The sequence below is a fragment of the Rhynchophorus ferrugineus genome, unplaced genomic scaffold (genome assembly GCF_030347505.1).
Source record: "Rhynchophorus ferrugineus isolate W39M unplaced genomic scaffold, kcgeb_rfMv2 rfM8, whole genome shotgun sequence".
Lineage (NCBI taxonomy): Eukaryota > Metazoa > Arthropoda > Insecta > Coleoptera > Curculionidae > Rhynchophorus > Rhynchophorus ferrugineus.
Window position 1 is genome coordinate 10,653,220 of NW_027472587.1, and position 25,626 is coordinate 10,678,845.

The following is a 25,626-nucleotide window of genomic DNA, read 5'->3' on the forward strand; positions in this document are numbered from 1 at the left end:
AAATAATTTGGTTAATTTATTATCAAAGCTAATTTTTATAAACTTCATATTTAATATATTATTCATTAATTCAATTTCACCAGAAACCCAGAAAACTTTTTTTACCAAAAAACTTTAAATCAGGACCCTAACATATTTACCGATTAGATCGCAAGTGTTAAACCAACTTCCCCACCTTCCATGTTATAACAACAGTCATCATTTTTTTAGTCTGATGTGGTTAAATTAGACAACGACAAAATCTTAATATTACTCCGATCACTAACCAGCATAATAGGTAAACACCTCACATATACTTTACTCTGGTTATTTACCAAATAATTTCGTCAATTTATTATTTAAGTTAATATTTACAAACTTCGTAAAAGTAACAATATATTTCATATATTATTTATTAAATCTCACCAAAAATCTTTATGGAAACTTAAAATTAGGACCCAGGCATATTTACCTATCACATTTTTAATATAACACAAACCAGTCACTTATTTTTCTAAATTTATTTCGTACCCTCCCAAGTATGGTCTTAGTTTGGTTATATCGACGATTTTTTTTAATATGATATGGATGAATTAAATAATATTGTTAATATTGCTTTAATTTGCAACCTACATAACAGGTAAACACCTCACATATACTTTACTCTGGTTATTTACCAATTAGTTTGGTCCATTTATTATTAAGGTTAATTTTTACAAATTTCGTTAAAGCAACAACAATATATTTCATATATTATTCATTAAATTTAACCAAAAACCTTTGTGGAAAGTTGTAATCAGGACCCAGATATATTTACCGATTAGATTTTTAAAATAAAAGACAAACTAGTCACTTATATTGCTAAACTTAAAAAAGTAATTCGATTTTTGAGGTGGCTTTTAAAGTCTTTTTTGATTCAGCTCCTCGTCGACTCAAAAAGATGTCATGAAAGAATTTTGTTAGTTTACAGAGTATGTACGTGAATTGATCTTTTATAAAAAAAATTCAAAATGAGATGAAAAAACAAGAATTCCAATAATTCCGCCCTCTTGCTACGAAGTACTTTCACGTAAATAGAAAACGTCAGAAATATTCCTAAATGATATTATGTTGGCCTGGTAGAAAGAATTTTAGATCTTTTTTAGGACGTTTTTTAATTTTAAACCATAAACCAGTAACCAGCAAATATAAGCTATATATATAACTCTGTATTTATAACTATTGCAACAAGCTAGTATAAAAACTAGAAACTTATATATATATATATATATATATATATATATATATATATATATATATATATAAACTAAAAATGAGAAAAAAATATAGAAGACAGAAAAAAGCCAACATGTGCAAATAATTTCAACACATTACATAGAAGGGGGTAAGAAAAGAAAAATCACTTATACGTTTTATTAGTTTTTATTTTGAAATATGAGTCTTAGACATCTAAAAATATATAGAATAAATCCCTCTAATATTAAACAAACTACGAAGAACATAAATGAAGGAATTTTTTTCCTTAGACTTTCGTGAAATATCAGATTAAAACTCGAAATTATAAAACTGTGAGATTTCCCTCTGATATAAGAAAATGAGTATATATATAATCAAAAGACTTGTTGATTTTATATATAAAATCATCTTTATTTACACGTTCCGTCTTACCGCTGCCTTAATATATATACAAGTACTGATTCTGTAATTGTATAAAATATATATAACATAGAGATTCTTATTTTCTATAACTATATCTGTTTGAGTTTCTAGGGTCGTATCTGTTGTGTGACGGGCCTGGCCTTCTGTTTCCGTCGAATCGATTCTGCCTCTGCTTGTACGGCTGCTGATGATGATCCTGATTGTAGTTGCTGTTATAATTGTTTTGCCCATAATTTCCATAGCTGTTTTGGGCTTGATTGTAACCTCGATTACTGGAATACTGATTGTGGAATCCTGAAACAACATAATATATCTATATATTAATCGGCTTAGCGAAAGTTTTGCCTCGCTTTTGAGATAACGGTGGCACCTGGAGGTGTGAAATTTAGCACGGTTAAAGCTTATATCAAGAAAGAATGTTTAGACCTAATATTTTTGTGAAATATTCACTACAAATAAATATATTCAAACAAAACAAAAAACGCCCAAATCAAGCAAACAGGAATAGCAATTAGATCGGTGACATAAAATACGTAAACAAACCAATGGAATAGCTGCACCGGCTAAGAGTTTAGCTCAGTGACATAATGTACTAGGGTCGAACCTTGCTGGGGCTAATTTTTTTAAGTTTATAAAATGAAATAAACATAGTGTTCGTTAAAATTAAGTCAACGGTTAAAACATTATAAAAGGAAGTTATTTAATTTTAAGCAGTGTTTTCGTTTCAAGCAAAATTTCGTGTTACTTCCGGTTATTCTCGTATTGTTGAAATTATTAAAGAGTTATCGCAAGTTTGGATAAAAATCGATTAAGAATAGTATGGTCACGTAAAGTTCCATTTTACATTTTTTGCAGAGGAAACAAAGCTGTGAAAGAAAAGCCCGATATTGTGAAAATTTCATCTCAATATAACTTAACAAAATTGGATAATAACAAGAATCGTCTGTTTTCTTTGCTTACAAGATATTTAGATTTTCGAAATCAGTTTCTGTTTTAATTTGATATCTGACGAACAAAAAGACAAAAAGAAAAATTGTTTTATATTAAGGATTATTATTAATTGATATCGTTATGGACATATAGTATATTGGATTAGAAATAAAGGTTGTTAAAATGTTTCTGTACATTTTAGTGGTACAAAACACTAACTGAATATTGTAGGTAACAAATACGTTAATTTATGTATTAAGAGTTAAAATGAATATTACATAGAATGCCAATAGTTATAAAACAGTTTTATAGAATTTTAATTTCTCATTTATTGGTGAGTTATTAGTTCTCACGTGGAACAAAGCAACAGATCAATGGAAGCCAACAAACAAAATATGAGATATCTTCAAGGGCGATATCGAAAAGTGAAATAAATAGGCAAAGAACAATGCAATTTTATTTAAAAATTTAGGCAAAGAAAGTATTTTTTAGTCAGCCGGGTGTATGTATTGTTTTTGTAATATATATTTTAGATGGGAAGTTCATGTAATGATTGTAAATACTTTCCTTTAATATATATTTCTACATTGTAAAAAATAAATTACCTAATTGTGTTCGTTATTGTTTTAATATATATGCTAAAGTCAAATATCATCTTCAAAATTGCTTTATTCATATATTTTCTGTTTCAATATACAGACATGTATTACTTCATTTATCCTTCCATACTTATGTTTATCACATAAAAGTAAAGAAAGATCATATATACCTATATCTGATGCTCTGAAGTTGTTACAGTTCCGAAAATAATCTTACTTATGATACATTGTTATAATATTCAGTGGCGTAGTAGTTTATACTTATTAATACTTTGTTGATTATTGAAAGTTAATGGAAATTAGATTTAATTAAATACAATTTAAAAAACGTTAGTGAGTGTTAGTTCTTGAGATAGTTTCCATATATTTTAATATATCTTAATATATCAAATACATTTCAAATCTTATATAGAAAATACTGTAAAAACAAGTGTTAGTAGCATATCATTTTTAAATTAGTTCTTTTACTCTATTATGATAAAAACATAATTTTATACATAATGGTCGAATTTCGACCACAGGGTGATCACTAATTTTAATAAAATCACAAAATTTAAAAAAATAATCACAAAACCACCAATACGCCATATTTGGTTCTTCTACGATCAACCGTTTCCCATTAATTAATAGTCATTCAATATAGCGGAGAGATCGTTCACAATAGAGCCCGCTGACTGACTTCAGTTCACCACCCTCGCGAGACTCAATAAACATCGAATTTAAAACTGATTTAATTGCCGTCCGCACGTGCCATAAATTGGACACGTGACGAGTTTCCTTTATTAAAACAAACATCGTGAAGTTTACTGTCAGTAGGAAATGTTTGCCGAATACTGCAAACAAGACTTGTTACTGGGGAAGAATTATTTCTTGAGTTACCGATAGATGACCAACATATGCAATTAAAATTACTATTCCAAGGATCAGAATAAAATCATAGTCATAGTCATAGTCAGAACATAGTCCATTTAAAATAATAGTGAAGATGTTTAATGTACTGCCAGCCGCACTTTATAAGGCTTTCAGTTTGATGGTAGCTCTATCACAGATCAAATATATGAAACGTATAAAGGCAGTGAATCGTCTTTTTTTTAATGTAAACATAATTTATTAAAATTATTTCAGCGGAACCTGTATCGAAGAGGACTAACGGAAGTTCCAGACATTGCTTTTAAAAGAATACAGTTTTTAAAAGCATTTAATAAAATCAAGGAAGACTTATTATTTCAATTTGTATGTTTAGATGAGACATGTATATTTCAGAATGGTCACTCATGGCAAGATGATAATAAAAATAGTGTTAAGACATAAATGTTAATGGAAAAAGCGAAACGTTGGAATAAAAATGTATTAAGTTTTATTAGTCATAACATTTATTAATAATTCATTGCAGATATATTGTTCTTCATGCTGGAAACAGGAATGGTTAATAACACCTTCGGTTTGGATGAACTCGATCAGACACATTGAAGAAGAAATTGACAAATGATGGAATCGTTAACAAATGTTAGATATATTGGAAATTATCAGTTTAGTTATACACTTGAATAAAACTTTCTGAATATGGGATTATGATTTAATGCTCACAATTTCGAATGAGAGGTGATGAGAATGGAAACAACTAAAGGTGAGTATATAATTCCGATAATTGTAGGAACTCTTGTGGTAGAGTGTGAAAGATTTATGTGCACAGATATGTGTGTATTTGTGCAGAATGTACATGAGCACTTGGTTAAAATGTGTGAGGAGAGAAAAAATACTAACTGCAATATGGCAAGTGCATTATGAAGAATGTAGTCATTAAATCTAATTTTATCAAGAAAGATGTATACAGGTAATAATATAATAAAGTAAGGCAAAATAAAATTATATCAAATGACTTTACAAGCAAACATTATACAGAAGGAAACAAAAACTAAGCTAATAAAAAAAAATAAAAAAAAAGCATTTAATAATGGATGAGAACAATGGTAAAACAACAAGTGATTTTAAGAACGTTTTTTGGGTTGGAATTAAGCTCTTTAAGCTACTGGTCCGAATAAATCAATCAGAAACGTCCCTTTTCGAAAGGACCAGGCCAATTTTTCGCACCACCGTACACGAAACCTAATTTACCCCCGAGGCCTGCCACTTACAATGCTTTACTTAGAGGATAGTGATGAGGTTTATTTTCCGGTCAAATACATTTGCAAATCGATTGTAATTCTCGCCAGTTTCGTCTCATATTTCCTCACAAGATTCGGTTAAATGTTCCAATTTTAACGATATATTTTTTATAGATCCATAAATGGTAAGCGTTGACGAAAATCGGGTGAAAAGTAAGATATCAAATTTTGCGCCGGATTGCATTTCTATATTGCGAAACCCCCACACAAAAGATTTCTATTTGAACCGGACAATGGCTGGAGGCTTTCCTTGTGGAAATTTTCGAGATCCTATTTAGGCAGAAGGACTCTGGTTTTGAAGTGGGGAAATTGACTGACCAATCAAGACGATCCTTCTTTCGTTCACGTGTTATTTTAAATAAGGTCTGTACATTAATTTTAAAGGATTTACAGTGGATGGTATTACCACAAACCATAGAAATATAGAATGGGAACTTAAATGGGCACATTCGTAACCATGTTTTGCTTGTCCGAATCACCAGAGGGCTGTAGGTAAAAATATTACAGATTTCTTTTCTTTCTTTCGATTTGCAATTTTGTGACAGGTTATTTTTATTTTATTCTATTTTTGTGTATAATTGTAAAGAAAGTTATTATTATGTTGTTATTTTAGTAGTATTTAAGGAAAATATTACTTGTTCAAAAGCGAAATCATAATATGAGTGTTATCTTCCAGGGCGTCTAGGTTCAAATAAATTTAATTATTTTCCAAAACATTCTGCTTTGGCACAGAAACGGTATTTAAATGTAAATAATGATCAACTTCGGGAAACCTCTTATGATTTCCTAGATAAAGTTTTCGAACAGAAAGGTTTATTATTTGCATTTCATGCCGACAAGATCATGCCCAAATGTGGAATATAATTTCTTAACCAAGATGTAATACCCAATTGTAACTTTAATAGTAAGTCTTTCATTAAAATCCATATCGGTAATTGGTTTAAAATACATAATATGTATATATTCGCAGATCATTTCGCTTAACCTATCGAAAAGGAAAATATGGTTACAAGTTAAACATTGGAATCAGTCCACATTAGAATCTTCAAAAAGGAGCACAAATATCATAATTTTTTCAAAGGAAGTAAATCGAGAGCTATGAAAATTGAAAATTATAACACATGTTTCTCCGCAGATGCTTCGAAACAGACGAATCTGTGCCTTAAACTTCATACTGATAAGAACCATGTTGTAGAATAGAAACACAGCTATCGATGGAAAATACTTTGAATATAATAAATTGTACTGGTCTATCACAATAAAGCTTCAAATTAAAAAAACAATCCTTTAAAACTAATTTATAGGGCTAATACTTTCTCAGTTACGAACTGGCAATATTAAAAAAAAATGTAATCAGATAATTAATGCTTGCAAAAAATAACATCAAAATATAATGGCGAAGAAAATATTGAAACCAATGAACCATTCCCTGAATTCTTTCCGTTGTTAGTTAATATCCGCCGACCAATCGTATCGCAACTCGCGTCGCCTTATCACTGGCAAATTAGGCGTACGAGTGCCCATGACAAGCGTACAAAAGACGGCAATTACGCGCCTCGACGCCGGCGTCGGTCGTCCGTCGACACCCCGCAAACAATGAGGACAATGCCGAGACCTCGCCGGAACCGATTAGTTTGTCAAAACAGAAATTATTAATGCACAATGGGCCCGGGGGTGTCGTTGACACGGCGCGGATATCGCGGAGACACGCTGGATTAGGGTCGGTGGAGGAAGAATCGCGTCCCCGATACAATGCTCTATCGAGATAGATCTGATTTTTAATTAAACCATCTCTATATCGACATATTTAATCGACATAGTTGTAAATTTGGGTCACTTAGAAAAAGAAAGTTTAATGAGAACTGACTGACATTCGAAGATAGAGACAATCAATTATTTATATTTGTACTTCAAACTATGTTAATTGAACACTTGTAGTTTTTTAATGCTCCAAGGATGTTTCTATTTTAATGAAATGATATTTAATTAGAACATATATTTAAAGTCAAATAAATGGTACTTTTAAAACAGGTCGGGATTTTTTTACAGTTAAAGATGATCAGTACAATACCAAACAACTTCTAACATATGTAGTTATCACTTTTAACTCATTCGACAGATATTATTGAAATTCTAGCGACATATTGAACTGTATTATAGTCATTATAAGTTTCTTGAAGATGATTAGTACAATACTAAACAACTTTTAGCATGATTAAACGCATCCAAACTAATCATACCACATTAATGTGCAGTTCACCTACATTAAGACCGTACAATCACCTATAACATTAAATAATACTATCATTCCATATAGCAACAAAGCGAAATATCTCGGAATGAATCTTGATGCAAACTTCGCTGGAAGGAACATATAAAGAAGAAAAGAAACGAACTGGAATTGATATACAGGAGAACGTACTGGCTAATTGGAAGAAAATCACAATTATCAGTACATAATAAATTGCTATTATATAAGCAAATACTGAAACCTATATGAACATACGGAGTTAAATTATGGGGATGTTCTGCAAAGAGTAACATAAATAAAATACAAATTTTTCAGAACAAAGTCCTGGGAGGTACTGTGGGAGCACCCAAATACTATAGGACTGATTATCTACATCGAGACCTTCAGATACCGACAGTAAGTCAAGAAGTCAAGAGTTTTTCAAAGGAGCATGAGGGAAGGCTTCATTCTCATGAGAATATTGAAGTATTGTAGCTTTTGAATACCACCAGAACAGGACACAGACTCAAAAGAATCAAACCATCTGACCTTGTGTAGTGTAGGGAGGTGCACATAATAGAAAATACAGCAGTGACATGTATAAACATTATTTCACCAGAGACTGAGATAGGGCCGATGCTAGTTATATATCTAGATTTAAGTTATCAAAAAGACAAATTGTAGGTTAGTCGGAAACAACTAGTAATAATGTAATAATTAAATAATAAAAAAAATCCCACAGTTAATGTGAATGTTTAAGTATTAGTTAAAGCATAAAGGTCACCAAGCACATATTTCAAAAATAAATCCAACAGAAGATATCATTTAAAGTGAAAAAATTTCAGGTTCAACTAATAGTTACCGCAGATATACTACTAAAAGGGTTAAATTTTCTTCTTACAATTTGGTTACTTAGTTACTCTATTTTCGTTCATTATTTAGTGATTGAAACAAAGTCCTGAGAGGTATTGTGGGAGCACCCAAATACTATAGGACTGATTATCTACATCGAGACCTTCAGATACCCACAGTAAGTCAAGAAATCAAGAGATTTGCAAAGGGGGATGAGGGAAGGCTCCATTCTCATGAGCATATTGAAGTATTGCAGCTTTTGAATACCACCAGAATAGCGACACACACACACGCCAATGCGGCAAAAAATATGTAAATAATATATGTAGTTATCACTTTTAACTCGTTCGACATATATTATTGAAACCTTAGCAACATATTGAACTAGTATTATAGTCATTTTAAGTTTCTTGAAGATGATCAAGTTCAATACTAAACAACTTCTAACATGATGAAACACATTAAAACTAATCATCCTACAGTTAATGTGAAGTTAATGTTTTAAGTATTAGTAAAATTATAAACGTCATCAAGCACATATTTCAAAACAAATCCAACAGAAGATATTATTTAAAGTGAAGAAATTTCAGGTTCAACTAACAGTTATCGCAGATATACTACTAAAATGGATACATTTTCTTCTTGCAATTTGGTTACTTTAGTTCTTTCATTCATTATTTACTAATTGAAATATTATTACTTACTAATTAATCTGTGTAAAACATATTAGATTAAAAAAAAACCTACCTCCGCCATAATTTTTATTCCTATGGTCCAAGTTACTTGGTGGAGGTATGCTGGAATACTGGCCTTTATTATCCCTAGGAGCATAATGACTTAACATCCTATGACCTGCTTGATTTACGTAGGCCCTGAAAAATAAACAAAACAATAAACAACACATCCCTCTATGAGTAAAGCTAGACCAGACCCGACATCATATCAATGTCTATGTCACTTATAACATACCTCTGTGTGGCTGGTGCCATTCCAATTTGAGATCTCCAATTTCTATTAGCTTCTGCGTCAAGATCCTCGGGCTTAAGGACTCTGGGTGGATCCTTGGCACCTTTCAATTTCTTCGCGGGGAAAATGTAGCCTTTACGGTACTTTGGATCCCGGAATCTCACGCATACGACATTATTATCTAAGACGGGACTCAATCCTTTAACCGGAGATGGTAAACTACTGCTGAAAATGAATTAATATTATTAGTAACCATGTTTCATCCAGTATCGATGTACATATATTTTCCTATAAGCAAAAATGCTGGAAGCAGGGACTCGGAACAGCAAATTTGGTTATGGTTTAAATAGAACAAGATATACATACCCATTATCAACACATTCATCTGAAAGCAATATTGAACCTTTCATGCCTTGATTTAAAATGGCTACCTCATCATCTTTGTCAATCTTATTTTTATATAACTGACACAAGAATTCATAAGACTCATTTTTAGAGGAAATGTAAAGCCTATCATCACCTCTTACATTTCGTTTTCTCTCTGCATCTGATAATTCCGAATAATACGGCTCCAGAGCTTTAAACAATCTGCTTTCCTCCACGAATGGCAAAAGAGCGACTCCTTGCCACGCAAACTTTTTGCCGTTTAAGTCAATTTTAAAATCTTCAGGGTAGAAATCAATAATTGTTGATTCCTAAAAAAAACATAAGTTTTATATTAGTTTCACAATAATCATCAAAGTTGATGTAAGTTAACTTACGGGATCTGACATAAGTGTTGCCCAAGGTTTAGGAACATGTTTGCTACTAGCTGCTGGAAATACACCCATAAGTTGTTCTAACGGTTGGAACTATAATAAAAAATCATATTAGCTAAAAATATTTTTTTTATAAATCATTAAAAATTTATGGCAGAGTGATCAAATTGAATGCACTTTTAAATAAAATTAAAATTCATGTTTAATACTCACCGGTTTGGTATCGCTTTCAAATTCTGTACTTAAACCAGCAATGTTACAGAAATCAGAGGCAAATGGTGCATAATGGTATGGATAATACCACTTCCAAGAAGCACAACCCTGATAATAGTATTTCAACACCCAGCATAAACCTCTAACATAATGGAGGGCTACAGAATACCTACAAAAATAAATTTTAGTTAATATCATTGAACTACTGTTGTTTAAAAATATGATAATTATATAAAAGTTACACACTCATATTAATAGTATTATTACCTAAATTCTAGATGTTCAGGTCCCACATCAAATTTAGATTCATAATATCTGTCTTTAAATCCATCTTCCCATAATCTAACTTCATCATGAGATTCCTCCTCATCACTCTCAACTTCATCATGCTTCCTTTTCAAGGAGGCCCTTCCATCTAAAAATATATTATTTAAATTAAAGTACTATAATTTGTAAAGTTTTAATAATAATATATATAATTATTTTAGTAAATAATTCTCAAATACAAGACAAAATAATAGACTATTTACCCGAACTGGAACTTTCCTCGCCTTCCTTTTTAAACATTGCCTCCAGCGCTGTTTTTGAGTTTAATGTTTGCAGTTTAGCATTAGTATGCATACCTGCCTTTCTTATTTGGAATGCTTCTTGTCTTGCATTCCTGAGACTTGATTCATTCCCAATAGCCTAAAAATAAAATAAAAATAAATTTTATGCTCTGATTTGTATACTTATATATAATTTGAAATTACAAATATAAATACTCACTTGTGGTGCAAATTGGGTATTTCTAAGCAGCTCAAAATTAGGTTTGTACTCATTGTAACCATCATTCCTTCTCCTCTTTGCTTTTTCTCTTGCTTTAAACTGTAATTCTTTTTGTTGGCGGTTTTTGAAAATTTCATCTTCAACTTTACCTAATTCTAACATTATCATCTGAACGCTTTCTAAATTAACATCTCCACTATTTGTTAAATAATCCTGCAATAAATAAATTTAAATTAGTTTTTATCATATAAATATCAAAAAATAACTTACGTGTGTTTTGTATATACAATCTTTATATAATCTCACTAGGCGATCAATAGCATTCTCCCTAATTTCCAAACTGGGTAAATGAGGCAAAAAGTCATTTCCAACAAAGAAACACATGAAAACCCAATCATCTAACACTCTGTCAAAGTCATACTCAAAAGGCAGATTTGGCATTGCTAATTCCCTTTCCAGATATTCCCTCAACACATTCAGTCTAACAAAAATAAAATCTGTTTCTCCACTAAGAGGTACCTCAGGTTCCTGACCATGTTCACTACGCACACCTCCTATGCAATCTTTCATGTCATGACCTAAAAATACACAATAATTTAGTAAGACAGTTACAACATATTTAAATAAAATTATTTACCCAATTGGCCACATATTTCACATGGTTTCGGCTTATTTGGCCTAAATTCTTCTCTAATTATTGTGAAATTAGGTTCATGTGTGGCTAAACCTAACATAATTAAGTCAGCATCGGCACCACAAAGAACATGCTGAGTATTTGGATCATGATCAGGTTGAGCTCTTTGTTTTCTAATATAATCCATAATTTTATGTTCACCTTCACCAGGAACATTAGCATCAGACAAGATTACTTTAATACCTCTCCAACCAGGGTCATTATTTAATCTGTCATGAATGTAATAATGAAGACATTCAGATAAATGAGCCATAAAAGGTGTTCCTGGAGTAATACAATTGGAGTCAAAATGTTCCTCTTTTGGTTTTTCAGGAGGTAGTACACAACCTTTTATCAGAAGCTCAGCTCTAATTCTTTTAATTTCATTAATCTTTTCTGCTGCTTCTTTTGATGCACGAAATCTCCTAGATCTTTGTTGATTCATTTTAGCTCGTGGTGCCACCCCATCAATAGCCATATAAAGAAGCTTCCTGGGTCTAACAATATTAAATAGACGATCAATGCACTCAAAAATAGCAACCATCATTTCATCTTCATTCTTGGGAGCTGGACGATCTTCTGGATGTGTACAAGGATGGATAATACCATTCATATCCAAATACAAATTATCAAATTCTACTCCATTTGGATTAGGTTTTGAAGAATCTATAGGAATTCTGGTCCCACTTACATCTACACTCTAAAAATCAACAGAATTATTTAATATTTAATAAGAATATGTAAAAGTATATCTCTTACCTTTTCCTCCACACAATGCACTATTACCGAAGGGTATTTTCGGCTCAACCACCTGAAAAATGCCGGTACTCCCATTGTAAAAATAGCTCAAATGAGCAAAATACAAATAGAGCTTTTTAAATTTAAATTAATATTAGCAACGCCAATTTCATATACATTCAATTAAGAAAAAGTATGTTTATGTATGTTACAAACGGTGATGGAAATGACAATTTTGACTTGATATTAAAAAGTCCACTACCAACATCATACCTTGAGAAAACGTAAAGTACTACTAAATAAAGGTTATCTTTTCAATTTATTTATACTTTTTTTATGATTTATACGTTCGGTGTCCTCATTACGTTATAGAAATATAATCATTTTATATATTTGTTCATAATAAAGTAATATTTACAATAAAGGGATAATTATACATTATATAATCGATATACTTCAAACGTAGTATTTGTTGTTGTAGTCGTTTGATTAAATGTATCATAAAGTAATAACCCTCATATAATTATCAATATTGCTCTATTTATATAAATATATAATAAATAAAGGTTATCTTTTCAATTTATTTATACGTTCGGAGTCCTTCTCATTAGGTTATAGAAATATAATCATTTTATATATTTGTTCATAATAAAGTAATGTTTTACAATAAAGGGATAATTATACATTATATAATCGATATACTTCAAACGTAGTATTTGTTGTTATAGTCGTTTGATTAAATGCATCATAAAGCAATAACCCTCATATAATTATCAATATTGTTCTATTATATATATATATATATATATATATATATATATATATATATATATATATATATATATATATATATATATATAATAAATAAAGGTTATCTTTTCAATTTATTTATACGATCGGTGTCTTTCTCATTAGATTAGAGAAATATAACATAATCGTTTTATATGTTGTTATAGTCATTTGATTAACTGTTATTTTCCGTCAACTCAACTATTTGTGAAATTAAATCTTTTATATTTATTATTATTATTAATTATTATTTATTTATTATATGCTGTATTTTTAACGCCACGTGCCTATGTTCATAGGAAAAAATAATCTATGTCGTTCACCATTTGGGCATCGCTGGCTCCTATAATTAACGTCACCAAATCAAAATGTCTAGGGCGCTCTAATCGTTTAGTCGATAATTAGGTGTAGTTCATATATTTTCGATAAAACTATTTTTTACAAAACAGCACTACTTCTTATGTTGGTCATATTCACAATTCTCAATATTTTGTGGTCGTATTTACATATAAAATTGTATTTCCACGTAAAGCCTTCCATAAACTATTTATCTGAAAATTACATTAATTGGTATATTTAAGAAATAGTTTACTAGATGTGTTAATAAAATATTATTTACCCAGTTACTTACGTAGTATTTAGCCTGTAAGTTGATTGTTTTTTCCAAAATCTTAATATGCCGTCAACTGATAAATATTCAATTCTACTCCCTACTTACAATGAAGTAGAGAATTTACCAATAATAATATGGTTATTAATTAAACATATGAACGCTAGGTAATAGTAATATAATACATATTATTTCTTTCAAAATTTCACTAAAACATTTTAGTGGGTATCCATATGAAATAATTATTATAGATGACGGTAGTCCCGATGGTACTTTAGAAGCTGCTAAACAATTGCAGAAAATCTACGGTGAAGATAAAATTGTTCTTAGACCAAGAGAAAAGAAGTTGGGACTTGGAACAGCATATATTCATGGAATAAAGCATGCAACTGGAAATTACATTATTATAATGGATGCAGATTTGAGCCATCATGTATACAATAACAATTGCAATATTTTATGCTGTATGATAACATTATTTATATTATTATTTTAGCCAAAATTTATTCAAGAATTTATTGAAAAACAAAGGTCCCAGAATTTTGATATTGTAACAGGCACTAGATATATTGGTGGTGGTGGTGTACATGGCTGGGATTTTAAAAGAAAGCTTATTTCTCGTGGTGCTAATTTATTAACGCAAATTTTATTAAGGCCTGGTAATTTTTATTATAGCTATACTGTATGATTTTCTTAATTGTGATTTTTAGGCGTGTCAGATTTAACAGGTTCATTTCGTCTCTATAAGAAAGATATATTAGAAACTCTTATAAAAAGTTGCGTGTCGAAAGGATATGTTTTTCAAATGGAAATGATTGTAAGAGCACGGCAAAGAAGATATACTATTGGAGAAGTACCAATTTCTTTTGTGGATCGTGTATATGGCGAATCGAAATTGGGCGGTTCAGAAATTATCCAGTTTGCTCGTTCCCTTTTATACCTATTTGCAACAACATAAATACTATAAAATATACAGAAAACTATTATTTTTATTGTTTTATTACGGTAATTGTAGCTAAATATTGTTTAGGATTTTCGCATAAAATATAGTGTAAAAATAATTTTTACTCAATGTGGAACAAGACATTTCTGTATAGATGTTTTGTTGCCTATATTCATATTATAGAAAAAATAAGTAATTCCAATGTTACATAGGTTTTGGGGTAATCCAGGCACTAAGAAGAATATTACAGAAGGTTTTCATTTCAGACATAGCTTGATATTTGAGATTTCTATGTTTTTATAGTAAATGCTGTAATATTTTGATCATTTGTGTTAAAACTAGTAATTTGCTTTTTTAATATTATAAAAAAAGTTGACTGTAAAAAAATACTGTAATTTATAAAATAACAGTTAAAAATTAAGTGTATTTAACCTCTATGTAGTAACTATTACCCTGTTTTATGATTATTATTCTGCTAATCAGTCACGACATATATTTAACATTCGCGCATTTGTATGTCAATGCCATTGACGCTACCAACCTAATAATTACCACATAAAATGGAACTAAATAAATTCAAGCTTTTGATTGGTTGAATGTAATCGGAAAAAGTCGATAAAGATCGTAATACGGGTCATATGATTGTCAGTGGGTTGGCCCGTGTTTTGTAGACGAGTTCATTTTTGGGTTGTTTTATAAAAAGGTAGTGGTTTTTTTGGAAAAATGGCCAGTCAAACGCAGGGAATTCAGCAACTATTAGCCGCAGAAAAAAGAGCAGCTGAAAAGGTCTCTGAAGCTCGCAAACGTATGTATATTTTAAAAAAACACGATTTTGAAGTCACAAGGTTTTTCATAATTTTTTAATATGTTATCATTTGATTATTCTGTAAGAATTACGCATTTTACCTTTAAATTACTGTTACTTTGTTAGTTTTTTTGTAGATTATAATTTGTGTTTGTCAAGTTTTTCAATTGAAAGAAATCCCATTATTAATGTATTTTTCTTTTAGGCAAAGCAAGGAGGCTGAAGCAAGCTAAAGAAGAAGCTCAAGATGAAATTGAGAAATATCGTAAAGAACGTGAACGTCAATTCCGTGAATTTGAAGCCAAACACATGGGTTCAAAAGAGGATGTTGCTTTAAAAATCGACAATGACACCAAGTTGAGAATTTCCGAAATGAATAGATTAGTACAAGGGCAAAAGGAGGGTGTAAGTTTTTTAAATTATTTTTTTAATATATCATGTGACAGTTTCATTAATACTTATGTAATAATGTATATCTAATTGTTTTAGGTAATTCAAGAAATTTTGGCATTGGTTTATGATATTAAACCCCAAATTCATAAGAACTACCGTCAATAAACAAGCAGTATTTGTTAAAGATTGCATTTAAGCACTAAAAGTGTTTTGTAGATACTTAATGCATTAATTTAGTTCATTCCATTGTTTAATACTAGGTGTATATTTCTTGTAGTAACTACAAGAAGTTCTATTTTGAAAATGTAAATGTGCAAGGTTTTTTTTTGGTGCGAAAGCTACTTATGTGTAATTATATCTTTATTGTCTGTTATATTTATCACTTTTGTGAAGCTAAATAAAATGACTTAATCATTAACATCTTGTTTTACTATATGATTATTGTATGTTAGTAAAAATAAAGGAATAAATGAAAAACAAGTTAAAATTAAAACAAATTTTAATATGCTAGTTACAAAAATCTACACAAATAAAATTATATTTCACCTTTACATTTAGAAAATTTACCATCTGATATTCATATTTAAATGTTTCAGTTTAATAGCAGTTCCAAATATTTTATCCCATATTATACTGCTAATTCCAAAACCTAAAATCAAAAGTATTATTAAGTTGAAATATGATACAAGAAAAACAATGAAGCTTACCACTGTCATGATGTGCAAAATGGTGCTGATTGTGATACCTCTTCAAGTTATAAAAATAACTATTTTCTTTAGGTGCACCATAGTGTAAATAGTAGTGAAGCATATCATAAGATACATATCCTAAAAGAAGTGTTAAACTTTAGATTCAAAAATACTTTTGCTTACAAATGTGGATTTATAAATAGTGAAATTAGATAGCATGAAACTTGTTTTTCTGAATCTGGATTAATGATTTCTTAGGAGGTAAATATTTACTTGTGCAGATAAATTTAGAATAACTGAAATATCGAAAGTATTGGCTATGTAATGTCTTAAACATTTTCAAAATTAAATTTTTAAATGTAATATATTTTATGATTTCTTTTTATAAAGACGCTGTAACACATTTACTATTTATAATGTTATGTTTTAAATGAACAACCTAAAAACATTTCAATTACATGCACTCTAGATCAATCTATGTTGGTTCATTTTTCTCCATATATATAATATAATTAAATCAAATACCTAAAAGGGTTCCTGCCAATAGTAAAACAGAAATGAATTCTGGAACTATAAATAACATTATCCTATATATCACTAACGCTATTATGGCGGCGGGGAAAGGTGGAAAAACCAATCTTCTGGTGTCAAAAGGAACCTAAAGCATACTTAAAATAAAAATATTGTTCTAATAAAATAATACATTTACTTTATGATGCAAGCCGTGGATAGCAAAATGTATGTAAATCATGAGTTTAAAGTTTCCAGACGGTTCTATATGAAATAACCAACGATGTAATGAATATTCTAGTAGAGTCCACAGAATAACACCTAACAAAAGGTAGAAGGCTATACTAGTTGTGGATGAATCTGCAAAAACATATATGAAGCCTTATTGTTCATATGAAAGACGAGTTATTAAAATATATGGTACAAACAAGTGTACATTCTTTTTATTTTCAGAATAATTGTAACTAAGGTATTTGCTTATTTGTTCTATATAAAAGCGACCTACCCTGTGTTATTTCTTCATATTTTTCTGTACCGTGCTTAATTAAATAACAAATCACCGGTATCCATACTATAGGAACGAGGTACCAAGGGGTAATGGTTAATTTTTCTAAAATCTCGTTACCAAATAAACGCAATTCACGATCAACTGGCGCATTCACCCAATCTTTATATTGTTTTCCTAGAGCTCCAACCTGACAGAGCATAGGTTCCTTCCAGTTTACGAGTTTCTGCAACAGATGATAACTGAATAAACGTAAAAGAGCATTCCATGGTATTGTATTATGGAAAAAATGTATTGTTGTTATAATGAAGTAGGGATTAATTGAAAAGTCCCCGGCCTGACACACAGATGGCGCTACTACAATTAAATCCAGTTAACACTAACCCTCAAAAGATGCGTCTATAAATTTGACAGCTGTCGGATAATTAGTTTGTAACTAATTTTGTGAAAAAATCGATAAAAAGGAATTTCGCGTGTTGATAAAATATTGCTTTTTGAAGAGAAAAAATACAGTTGACGCAAAAACTTGGCTTGATGTCGAGTTTCCGGACACTGCCTCAGGAAAATCAACCATCAACGATTGGTATGCTAAGTTTAGACGTAGTGAAATGAGCAGTGAACACGGTGAACGCAGTGGACGCTCAAAAGAGGTTGTTACCAACGAAAACATTTAAAAAGTCCACAAAATGATTTTGAATGACTGTACATTGAAATTGATATGAAATAGTGGACACTCTAAAGATATCAACTGAATGTGTACGAATTTTTGGGTATGAGAAAGCTCTGTGCAAAGGGGGTGCTACGCGAGCTCACTTTTGACCAAAAACAACGTCGAGTTGATGATTCGGAACAGTGTTTGATGATGATCAAGCCTAATAAATCCGAGTCTTGCATCGATATGTGACAATGGATGAAATATGGCTCCATCATTTCACTCCGAAGTCCAATCCATAGTTATTCAAGTGGACTGCATACGATGAATCCGCTCCAAAGCGTGGGAAAACGCAACAGTCGGCTGGCAAGTTTATGGTGTCCGTATCAACAGCGACTATTACCTAGCGTTATTGTCCTGTTTGAAGTACAAAATCGCCGAAAAACAGCCGCATTTGAAGAAAAGGAAAGTGCTGCTTCACCAAGACAATGCACCGTGTCACAAGTCAGTGAAAACAATGGCAGAAATTCATGAATTGGGTTTCGAATTGCTTCCTCATCCACCGTATTGTCCAAATTTGGTCCCCAGCGACTATTGCCTGTTCTCGAATCTCAAAAGAACGCTCGCTGGGAAGAAATTTTCAAAAAGAATATAGAGATGATCGTCGATGTCGTCGAAGTTGGATGGTCGCTCTAATGAGTGTATCACCCTTGAAGGGAATTATGTCGAATTAAAAAGAAACTAATTTTGCTAAAAAAATGTTTTTTATTATGGTCGGCCGGGGACTTTTCAATTTGGTAATGACTTTTTCATTAAAATTGTCTATTTCGAAGATAAACTGTTTTAAAATAGATAGCATGGAAAAAGCTGTGTGAGAATGTTTAAGAAATGTTTTGATGGCCTTTAGTGTTGAGAAACACCTTTCGGCCTCTGATACTGTTATGGGAGATTCCTAATAATTATCTAGTCTCCTTCAACGTATCTCCTAGATGTTTGGTATTCAAAATTTAGAAGGGTTGTGCACCATTTAATGTTCTGCAATCATTTCTTGAATAAATAACTGACAGTTCAGTTCGTAATCGTTTTTTGTTAACGGTGGGATAAAAGGAACATACAAAAGTGAGTTTATAATCAGGAAATTTACCACAATACTCTCCAAAGTATTCCTAAAGGAAAAATGATGCAACTACTAGGTGCTCTTCAAAAAGAAATCGATCTTTCGCACAGTTTATTACAACATCATACATCTCTAAAGCAGAAATTCGGTTTTCAAATTGATTGTTACCTGAACGGTTGCGTTTATTTTCTGGTCGCTCATGACTTATTATATCTGATGCTTCACTAATGATGCTATTAATATTATTTCCAACTTGAATTATACTCTGTTCAGATCAGACAGATTAGACTCAACATCAAAGAACTGTATTGATTAGCCATTATAATTAGGCCATTATAAATATGAGGTTGTACTAAAACATCAAATCTATTAGTAATCCAACGTTGTCAAAATAAAATTCTTCGATTAATTACTATTCCTTATAGCGACGTAACCAATGAAGAAATGCTTGATGATCTCGAAATCAACTGAACTGACAACGTGCAGGAAACATGAAGATTGAAGCGAACCAAACTTGTATAGTGTATAAGTGTTCCTCGTAACTTTAGATAATTAAAGTAGTCTATTTTAACTTTAGTTTGGGAAATACATACTGATGTATTTATTCCGCACTCGTCTTGCATTTTTATTGACATACTAAATGATTGTACTAAACATATCTAATATATGTAATGAAATAATGTACACAAGTGAAATTAACGGTAAAAATGATACTCACTTCTAGGTCACGGCCACTATCCAGTCTGGCACCATCAGATTTATATTCTTCAAGCAAGTAGTAGGCGGCTTTTGAGTGATCGGTATTCTTCATGCGATCGAGGACATCCTTCTCTTCATATGGTGTTAAATAATTGACGCCCCCAGGATGGTATTTTAAAAACGATTGAATGTTGTATTTATCATCTTTGAGGAATATGTTAAACGAACCATTATATTTCATTTTAATCAAATGGTACGATAATATATCCTAGAAAAAATAGATGGAACATTATTATAGAATGATCGATATGAAAGGTATTAACCAATGCCATCTGTGTTGCATGTAAATGCAACTTTTAGATTAATATAAATGAGAGGAAAGAATTTTGTCATTCGTTGACACTGTTCAGAAAAAATATCAGAATTGATCCATAGGAAAGTTAATGCCTTCCATCACGGCAACGCTGCATCACAGAAATCTTCAACGACTTGGTAAAAATTGAGAAATATATGCTTGGTGGATCTACCTTTTGGCCCGACTACGAGTCAGGGATTACGGAATGATAAATAAAACAAGTAAATGCATTTAAGTATCTGGGGATAGAAGTAATGGAAGCCAGGATCTTCACATCAAGTTGCTGCTTTACCAAGACAATGTACCGTGTCACAAGTCAGTGAAAACGATGGCAAAAATCCATAAATTGGGCTTTGAATGCTTTTCGAGTGCTTCCTCGTCCACCGTATTCTCAAGATTTGATCCCAGCGACTATTTCTTGTTCCCAGGTCTCAAAAGAATACTCGCTGGGAGTAAATTTATTATATGAATATTTTGTATAATTTTCCACAATTTTTTTGAACTTTTTTTTAGCAGTAATCCAATCATCAGTCCATTTTTATACTTCTTCAGCTTTTCAACTATATGCCATTCAAGCTTCAACAGTGTCTCCTTTATGTCGATGTGGATGGTGCTCTTGGATAATTACTGCATGACCTTTGTGCCTGGGACTATCGTAGTAGACTCACTTTTCACCGCTAGTCACAGTATGTCACAGAAAATCTTCTTTTTTTGTCCGACAAGCAATGAAATATCTATGTCGAGAGGTGACATTTTCAGTCGATTCATGTGGTAGCAATTCTCTTTCCTTTTATATTCCCATCCCATGCCATGAATGTTCTTTGAGAGCTTGATCTGGGTTTTCGTTCAATAAGTTTTCCAATTCACTGTTCTTGGCCCTTTTTTCAGGCCCTCCTTTGTCACTGACATCAAAATTACCACTTTTAAATTGATAAAACCAATATAGCCCGAGTTACTAAGAGTGTATGATGAATTTCGGCAGCAGATCTTTTCAAACAATTTTCTGTTTTCTATGATTAGCGCCTATATACAGTGAGAAAATGGTTATTTTATGTAGATAAATGTCAAAACCATCCAGTTCCAAAACCAATATTTTCCATTTTCCAAACCAAATAATTTCGTATTATCACCACGAGATATTGCCGCAAGAATTTAACATTTCTATGAAAAATTTATCAAAAAATCCGATGAGTCCTGAACTGAATGTTTCACTCTTGAACTGAGTGTATCTTTATGTCGAAAAGTTGCAATTATTTCTCCGGTTTATCAATCAATGCCAACAGTGTCCTAGCCCAGCACTTCGTTATAACATATCCTAGCGACCCGCCCCGGCTTCGCACGGGTGCAATGCTGATACTAAATTAAATACACTACAGAAAAATATGAACGTTGTATATAAAAACATAGCGGCCCGCTTCGACTTTGCACGGGCATAAAATATATATGCCTATGTCACTCAATGAAAACATGATTAAAATCGATCCAGTATTTTTGGTTCATTCATTACTGCCCTTGGCCTGCACGCATTAAATTTGGAGTAAAACAATTCCTCTTCCCCTATACTTACTATGAAGATTTCCTGCTATCTTTGAAATATCTAAATTCATACAATTTTTATTACATTACACATTTTTAAACGCAAATTTTAAATTTGTAATATCTCCGAAAATATTTGTTTAATTTACATGGGGGAAGGAACCATATTGATCTATATTAATTGCACACTGTATTTAAGGTACTTAATTCGATAAGGATTAATGCCGTATTGCTTAAAATAGCTTCGTAAATAAGCCATTTTCTCACGTAAAAAGTAAACAATAAAAATGGTTAATGTGGGTTATCCCTAAAAGATAAACATATTCCATCGTGGACTTTTTTGTAGACCTTTTTATGCTGTACGATACTGTAGTACATTAATTTGATCTAACTCGTAGGGTTAGGCAGCGTTTTTGCTAATTGCTAAATAAGCCTAAAAAAATAGGTTAATTTACGACATCACCTTAGAAACCTCTAAAATTAGCAATGTTGCCTTAGTATATTATGCATGTATTATACATATAAACCTTCCTCTTGAATCACTCTATATATTGAAAAAAACCGCATCAAAATCCGTTGCGTAGTTTTAAAGATTTAAGCGCACATAGGGATATAGGGGCAGAAAAGGCGACTTTGTTTTATACTATGTAGTGATTACAAATAAACGTTTTAATTTGTAATAAAAAATAAAAGAACTAAAATAAGATGATGTTATTAGGTGCGTTAACATTTCAGAGAAGTAAATATAGTCTATAAACACGGTAATTGTCTTTTTATGATGTTTTTACAGTTCTCACATAATCATCCTTTAAGATAAGAGAAATACTAAAGGAATGAGACAATTATTACTAGTTCTGAAACTATGCCGAGTTATATTATTAATTATTAATAAAATTAATATATGTACGATTATTTTTTGGGTTATTTTCTTTATAATTAATTAATATCAATATATATAGATTAGTTATGGTTTTATTGTGTAATATAATATTCTATAGTAGAGAATAAAGTGAATATTAGGTAAATATTTTATAATTTTTGATATTTTTTCTTAATTCCACTGATTGTTACCATGAATTCTACTCAACGCTTACCTGTTGCTGTATGCACTTTAACAATTACTACACCAATTTGTGAGGAAAGTGTTGAACAATTAACGCGAGTTAGCTATAACTAGCTCGTATACACTGTTCTTGATAAATCTTAATCTTCAGGCAGTAGATAATAACATTATTTGGAGAAATTATACTGAGATCTCTGATGATAAGCATTCATAACCATCATTTATATGCCCATATTGCCCAATTAACAGTTTATAAATACGTCATTAGAAAAATTACCAAAAAAAAATGTTTACATGTGATTATTGTAATTATGTAGGAATTTATGATGAAGTTTATATTTTTTGTACTATTAACAGGTTATGTCAAAAAACTAAAGTTATTATATACTTATTTCGAGCAAAGCAATTTTATTATTTCTTTATTATACGGGGTAGGACGTACTTCAAGTTCGCCTTTATTATTAGTTTTTAAATATTCCGTCAATTTTAGGACCGTCAGTTTGGTCAAGTAACGTCGGTAGACATCTGCAGTAACAGTTTGAGTCGGTTTTGTTAGCTCCTAAATACATACACCTTACAGATCCTACTCAATAATACTAAAAGGAAAACTAATTTTCTGTAGAGAATGTCAAAAAACATCGAATTTAAGTGTTAGGTTATGTAGTTTTTGTTAACATTTCGCAAATTTTGCCAATAGATATGGTTGATACATAAAATAAGACTCAAAAATCACCTAAGAGAAAAATTCAGTTTCATATGTTTGTGTGCCCAAAACTTGGAAGGTAATTGATTGATTAATTTGATATTTTCATACAACATTCATTATAGACTATTCAAAGTTTATTTGCATATGCGTCTACGAATTTGTGACGTCAAAACGTCGCAATGTTGCCGCATCAACTCTGAGTTTTAGTTCAGTTTGGCATTGACATACAACAAAATTCTAATCTAAATAAAATAATTGAACAAAAATGCTATCAAATATAATTTATTTTAACATTACAGTACATCTAAAACATCTGTAAACAGTGTCTCTAACATCTAAAAACATTTAATTATACAGCCACAATAGTTTATAGGTTAGGGTTATAACCTCTTATCACTATTGCTTTCAAGAATCTTGCATACGTGTGACAACTGGACGACTTTGACAGACTCATTCGCTTACTTGTTCGAACTAATCAGACAGCATTGTGTCTCTTTTTAACTAGAATAAAATGAAAAGGAAAATATTGTCTGATTGTAAAACGAATTTACAAATTACGGCAGGCAATATATTAAACAGCTTGATGACTATGATTGTAATAAGAGTTTTTTAAGTGCGTAATTTTAAATAGTAAATATATCTGATGATAACAAAATTGATATTATGTTAATAATGATAATATGTAAAAACAATATTATGTTTTCAAACACTTCACTTAAAAGATTATATAAGTAAATACTCTTATTTGACGGAATTATTATGAAATTATCTTTATATTGGAATGAATATCGGATTGATAATATTAAACTAATTTGTGTTATATATAGTTATACTATTACTATATATTAACTTTCTTCAATCTAGTTTATTATATATATATATATATATATATATATATATATATATATATATATATATATATATATATATATATATATATATATATAGTTATACTATTACTATATATTAACTTTCTTCAATCTAGTATATATATTTATATATTTATATATATATATATATATATATATATATATATATATATATATATATATATATATATATATATATATATATATGAATTTAAAGCACAAAGAGCAGGAATGTAAACTATAATAGTTTTAAAATTATTATTTACCTTTATTGTGCACCAGTGGTTTCTCGTCACACTGTATTATATAGATATACTGTAAAACTACATAAATTAACACTAATAATGAAAAAACTGCAATCTATTCACGATTTCTTTATATGTACCCGTAGGCCAACTAAGGGAATCTGTTCCTGTGACAAAGAAACACACATTCACCATCAAATAATTGATAAATTGATTATTTATATCGTCCAATTAAATAATTGCGAACATATCCGGAAGTCTTCCGACATATTTCAATCATTTGATTGATAAAAATTATAGAAAAAAAAACTAGGATGTATACTAAAGGCGAACACTCAAACTGAGGTCTTCCGAGCCAGATCCCACGGTACCTGTTCACGTTTATCCTGTCATTCGTTACTCTGATAAAATATCGGCTGATAAACCACATATAAATCTTCGAAACGTTCAGATACACTTTAATTAATTCACATATCGTGTCCGAACATCATTATCCTAATGGATATCAAGTCAGAAATTCAGTAAAATTATTTATATTTGACCTATCCAGATATTTTGTTTCGAATAGGAAATTGGATTACGGTAAACCAGTGGGAAATGAAAAATTGAG

General features: G+C 30.6%; 4 protein-coding genes across 7 annotated transcripts; 2 read left to right on the forward strand and 2 right to left on the reverse strand.

Moving 5' to 3' along the window:
- Positions 1 to 1,385: 1,385 nt before the first annotated feature.
- On the reverse strand, positions 1,386 to 12,823 carry Rat1 (5'-3' exoribonuclease 2 Rat1). 3 transcript variants are annotated; one of them, XM_076412363.1, is made up of 12 exons: positions 12,552 to 12,823; positions 11,757 to 12,492; positions 11,390 to 11,697; positions 11,120 to 11,332; positions 10,882 to 11,038; positions 10,619 to 10,766; positions 10,352 to 10,520; positions 10,142 to 10,231; positions 9,747 to 10,075; positions 9,384 to 9,602; positions 9,162 to 9,286; positions 1,386 to 1,932 (listed from the first exon to the last, which is right to left on the reverse strand). In XM_076412363.1, the coding sequence occupies exons 1-12, from the start codon at positions 12,624 to 12,626 to the stop codon at positions 1,715 to 1,717; spliced, it is 2,787 nt and encodes a 928-aa protein (XP_076268478.1). In that variant the 5' UTR covers positions 12,627 to 12,823; the 3' UTR covers positions 1,386 to 1,714. The 3 variants fall into 3 exon arrangements, with proteins under 3 accessions (XP_076268478.1, XP_076268477.1, XP_076268479.1); XM_076412362.1 differs by having other exon boundaries at positions 9,384 to 9,605; XM_076412364.1 differs by having other exon boundaries at positions 11,757 to 12,318; positions 12,573 to 12,761.
- Positions 12,824 to 13,811: 988 nt separating this feature from the next.
- Positions 13,812 to 14,915, forward strand: Dpm1 (Dolichyl-phosphate mannosyltransferase subunit 1). The gene is made up of 4 exons (XM_076412385.1): positions 13,812 to 14,096; positions 14,152 to 14,362; positions 14,426 to 14,588; positions 14,640 to 14,915. Exons 1-4 carry the CDS (start codon positions 13,996 to 13,998, stop codon positions 14,885 to 14,887), a joined length of 723 nt encoding a protein of 240 aa, XP_076268500.1. The 5' UTR covers positions 13,812 to 13,995; the 3' UTR covers positions 14,888 to 14,915.
- A 589-nt stretch (positions 14,916 to 15,504) lies between these two features.
- LOC143201372 (V-type proton ATPase subunit G) lies at positions 15,505 to 16,488 on the forward strand. The gene is made up of 3 exons (XM_076412386.1): positions 15,505 to 15,677; positions 15,883 to 16,082; positions 16,167 to 16,488. The coding sequence occupies exons 1-3, from the start codon at positions 15,596 to 15,598 to the stop codon at positions 16,233 to 16,235; spliced, it is 351 nt and encodes a 116-aa protein (XP_076268501.1). The 5' UTR covers positions 15,505 to 15,595; the 3' UTR covers positions 16,236 to 16,488.
- Positions 16,489 to 16,551: 63 nt separating this feature from the next.
- On the reverse strand, positions 16,552 to 25,175 carry Fa2h (Fatty acid 2-hydroxylase). Of its 2 annotated transcripts, none has more exons than XM_076412384.1 (7): positions 25,038 to 25,175; positions 20,262 to 20,510; positions 17,775 to 18,000; positions 17,469 to 17,629; positions 17,285 to 17,417; positions 16,778 to 16,897; positions 16,552 to 16,719 (listed from the first exon to the last, which is right to left on the reverse strand). In XM_076412384.1, exons 2-7 carry the CDS (start codon positions 20,481 to 20,483, stop codon positions 16,634 to 16,636), a joined length of 948 nt encoding a protein of 315 aa, XP_076268499.1. In that variant the 5' UTR covers positions 20,484 to 20,510; positions 25,038 to 25,175; the 3' UTR covers positions 16,552 to 16,633. The 2 variants fall into 2 exon arrangements, with proteins under 2 accessions (XP_076268499.1, XP_076268497.1); XM_076412382.1 differs by lacking the exon at positions 25,038 to 25,175 and adding an exon at positions 23,228 to 23,363.
- Between the last annotated feature and the right edge of the window lie 451 nt (positions 25,176 to 25,626).